This window comes from Felis catus, chromosome A2 (genome assembly GCF_018350175.1).
Source record: "Felis catus isolate Fca126 chromosome A2, F.catus_Fca126_mat1.0, whole genome shotgun sequence".
NCBI lineage: Eukaryota > Metazoa > Chordata > Mammalia > Carnivora > Felidae > Felis > Felis catus.
The window spans coordinates 76475931-76479976 of record NC_058369.1 but is presented as its reverse complement, the minus strand read 5'-3'; the positions used below and the strand labels follow the sequence as shown (position 1 = coordinate 76479976).

Here is a 4046-nt window from a genome sequence, read left to right as displayed (position 1 = left end):
ATACGTCCAAATGTAGTTAATGAGAGAAGGGAGTCTCTGAAAATTGAAACACAGAGCTGTATTTTGAGCATATGGTTGAGAACATGAAAGTCTCAGAGAAAGTAGTCCACGAGGTCACAGTGTAAAATATATCAGAATGATAACAAGGAACATTTGAAAAAAGAAAACTCTTTAAGTTTTTCAGGTTACTAAGAAAAATTTCCGCAAATACATCACTAATAGTAAAAATGAAAGTCTTCACTTATAGGAATCCTTTTTTTTTTTTTTTTTATCTGTTTAACCACAAGCTGGAGAGACAAACATCCGTTTGTGGCCCAGGCAGTTTATCTGGGCCCTCCATCTTGACTGTTCCAGACTTCAGAGGCCGTCAGTCTAAAGCGCGTTCATCATCCACCATCCATCCCAAGATTCCTCTCGACTGTGCCATTACTGGAGTCTTGATTCAAGCAAACGGTTCTTACTGTGGATGTAGGTCACCAACACATGACCAGGGTGGCCTGAGTCCTCCACCAGAAACAAATCATAAGAGGAAAAGAACAAGTAAGTAGTCTGGGTACTCATTTATTTCTGCATAGAAAACAAACAAAGAAATAACTAGAAATTATAAGCTGTTAAAGGATCATGTTGGGGGTGGGCAGTGCCATAAAGTCCTGGGGCGGTGGGCGGGGGAGGGGGGAAGGAAAGCAGTGGAACATAATCCCCATGCATTTTTTGTGGGTCAGTTCTGAGAAGTAACTGCAAATGAATGGGATCTCGTGTTTATGAAGTATCTTTGTGTACGTTATGGAGGGAAAAGTGACATTGGCACTTTGATGACCAATTCTATGTCAAGGAATCCATTGGGTTCTTTATAGACATAATCTAACTTACTTCTTACAGAATTGATCTTCTCCTTCCCATATTTACAGCTGAAGAGACAACTTTAGGGTTAAACGTTTGTCCCGTGATGAGGCAGCTAGTAAGTGGCAGTTCACGCTGTTTCCAAATGTCATACTGCCTTGAGAGCGGTGTCCACTTAGACTGTGGAACTGATAAATAACTTAGGTTTTTATCGCTTTAAAATAATTTCAAACTTGCATTTTGTCTTCTTCGACTTGAGGACTGCCAAAATTTGAAAGGTAAATTAGTATCATATTTGTTCACAAATCATATAAAACTATTCTGTTTCACCCAAAAAACAAATAAACATTGTATATTTTAAATACATGCACTTTGTTAAAATGCGTATTTCAGCACATAAAACTTAGGTTATTATGCAAGTTCTAATTATGTTTTTGAGTTATAATAAAATCTTACTTGATCATATTAAATATGCCAGGTCCAATATAATGCTTCGGAAACAAAAAAATTTACTTATTCCCTACAAGGAGATTCCGGAGTAGCAGAAGAAAAATTCTAAGATATTTAGACATTCACTGTAGAATAACTTCTCACGCAGATACAAAGGCTCAAACACTGCTCTGGCCAGCTGGGCAGGAGACATATGAGGAAAAAGGACACAGATCCTTCTGGACAGGGAAGTCTGATCCGTTGATGCCTGGATCCAATCAAAGGTTTAAAAACGTTATTTATTTATTTTTATTTAAAATTTTTTTCAGCAGGAAGTTGGTGGGCCAAAAGGGATTTTTAAAAATTTTTTCTTGAGATATTCATTAAATACTTACAGATGCCACAACAATTTTATGTCATACAACCGTATATCTGCCTAGGTGTAGGGTAAGGAGAAAGAGGCAAATGTCCTTTCGTTTCTGTCGTTTTGTGATGAGAATCATACCTTCTATATGGCTTTTTTGCTGTATTTATATTATAAAGCTGTCTCAAGCACACTGACTCATTTAATTTCCCAGTCATCTTCTAACGTAGGCTGTATGATTTTCCCATTTTACAGCCAGAGCTCCATGGAGCCGGGTGACTCACGCACACACCACAGCGACTCAGTGACAAGAGTTGGCACTTACCTGCAGGGTGGCAGATTGCTACGCTGTCCCTGCTTCTTACACATCCATCCCTGACAAACTTAAATAAAAACTAAACAGAACTCGCCCACCAACCCCAACTTTACACGAGGAAAAGATTCAAGGTTGGCAAGAAGGAGAGAGCGCAGGGAATATGCACAGTCGATGCTGCTCCCTGCTCAAAAGCAATTTGTAGAAAATATTTTATAAATTATTTATTTGTTTTTTTTTATTAAAAAAATTTTTTTTTCAACGTTTATTTATTTTTGGGACAGAGAGAGACAGAGCATGAACGGGGGAGGGGCAGAGAGAGAGGGAGACACAGAATCAGAAACAGGCTCCAGGCTCTGAGCCATCAGCCCAGAGCCTGACGCGGGGCTCGAACTCATGGAGCGCGAGATCGTGACCTGGCTGAAGTCGGACACTTAACCGACTGCGCCACCCAGGCGCCCCTATTTGTTTTTTTAAAGATGGCTCTATGCCCAACATGGGCTCAAACTCGCGACCCTGAAGAAGAGAGTCGCATGCTCTACTGACTGAGGCAGCCAGACGCCCCTAACAGAAATATATTAAAATGTTGTCTAATGCCTCTTCTTACAATAATTGCACACAATTGATCTGATCTTCTCTATGTTATCTCAAACTGGATCCTGACGATAGAAGGAACGGCCCTTGTAGATCTGATATGAGCATGTGCTGTGTATATACTGACTCTGCCTCTGTTTAAATTTTTGTTATCTTGTTCATCATGAGTTTTTGCATCGATTTTGAGGGTTTTTTTTAATTGCATTGAAATATTGTTTATTTTGATTACTGAGTTTTTGGCCCTTCCTTAAATTTTATGCCAGCGGCTAACCTGTCTCATAGTAATCCCAGCCGTGGTATGTGAGCTTAGACATACCTGTGAATAGAACACCTGTGTGTACAGTTAGGAATTTTATATTCAAGCAAACTTATTTTTGTGATTTAGCTTCAGCGTGTCTCTTCAGTATGTCTGGGTAATTAAGTGGAGTCTTAAGTGACTCCACTTTGGGTAGACAGCTTGAGGGTTGTAAATAATCGGCTGGGATTGCAAAACTCAATACTATTAAAGTGCAGTTGCTGTGTAGTTTTACTATATCCATTATAATTTTGCAAAACTTTTGATTTAGGGGTTTATGGTCTTCGGAGCATTTTGTGGTGAGACATGGAGCCCATCAGCATGACCACCCTGCCAAATGCCTCAAACACAGACCAAGGCCACTGCAAGGGACAATGCAGGGTGATTCTGATAACACTCTATGGCGTGGTTTTGCTCGGAGGCACTACTGGAACAGTATTGATGTCACGTATGATGTTCAAAAGGAAAAGCCAATCAATGATTGCCATGATCGTTGTCAATATCATAGTGCTGCACTCAGTCCTCCTGGTCAGCCTTCCATTCCGCCTCAGCTATTATATCTTAGAGGTCTGGGAGTTTGGAACCTTTCTCTGCCGATTGGTCAGCAGCATATTATATGGTCATATGTACGTCACCTTTTTTTTCTACGTGGCCATTGTCATACTCCGATTGCTCATCTATTTTAAGAAACTCCACATGCAACAGTTGCAAAAGTGCCATGCGGTAGTTTTAAGCATTGTTATTTGGACCATGAGCGGCCTCATTTTTTTGCCAATATTATTTTTACAATATGGTATAAATCCAAGTTACTCAAAACAACGACGATGCTTTGAGTTCTACAAAGATATCAACCGCAGAGAATTCATTATCTTGAACTACTCTATGATTGTCATCATGATCACAACGGTTGGGGTCCTCTTCCTGATACAGATGGGCGTCATTCTCCAACAGACAAAAGCTCTCTGGCCTGACATGTGGGCCCATCAAGACTATAGAGCTCAAATCAAGAGCTTCTTCTTCCTCCTAGTAATAGTGGTCTGTTTTATACCCCATCATGTATTCCGGGTACACTTTATTCAAAATTACTCAGAGATAGACAATTCTGAGTTAGTTCTTTATAATGAAATTTTTGTTGCTTTAACTACTGTCTGTTGCCTGGATATGGTGTGCTTCATAGGTGGAGTTATCCATTAAATACTCCTCATCACTTG

General features: G+C 39.8%; 1 protein-coding gene across 2 annotated transcripts; it reads left to right on the top strand.

Annotated features, from left to right (window-relative positions):
* Positions 1-280: 280 nt before the first annotated feature.
* Positions 281-4046, top strand: LOC109497404 (probable G-protein coupled receptor 141). 2 transcript variants are annotated; one of them, XM_019825309.2, is made up of 3 exons: positions 281-540; positions 1439-1553; positions 3107-4046. In XM_019825309.2, exon 3 carries the CDS (start codon positions 3142-3144, stop codon positions 4027-4029), a length of 888 nt encoding a protein of 295 aa, XP_019680868.1. In that variant the 5' UTR covers positions 281-540; positions 1439-1553; positions 3107-3141; the 3' UTR covers positions 4030-4046. The 2 variants fall into 2 exon arrangements, with proteins under 2 accessions (XP_019680868.1, XP_019680869.1); XM_019825310.2 differs by lacking the exon at positions 1439-1553.

Coding starts and splice junctions, on each gene's coding strand:
- LOC109497404 (XM_019825310.2), top strand. CDS start 3,142: ATGGAGCCCATCAGCATGACCACCCTGCCAAATGCCTCAAACACAGAC.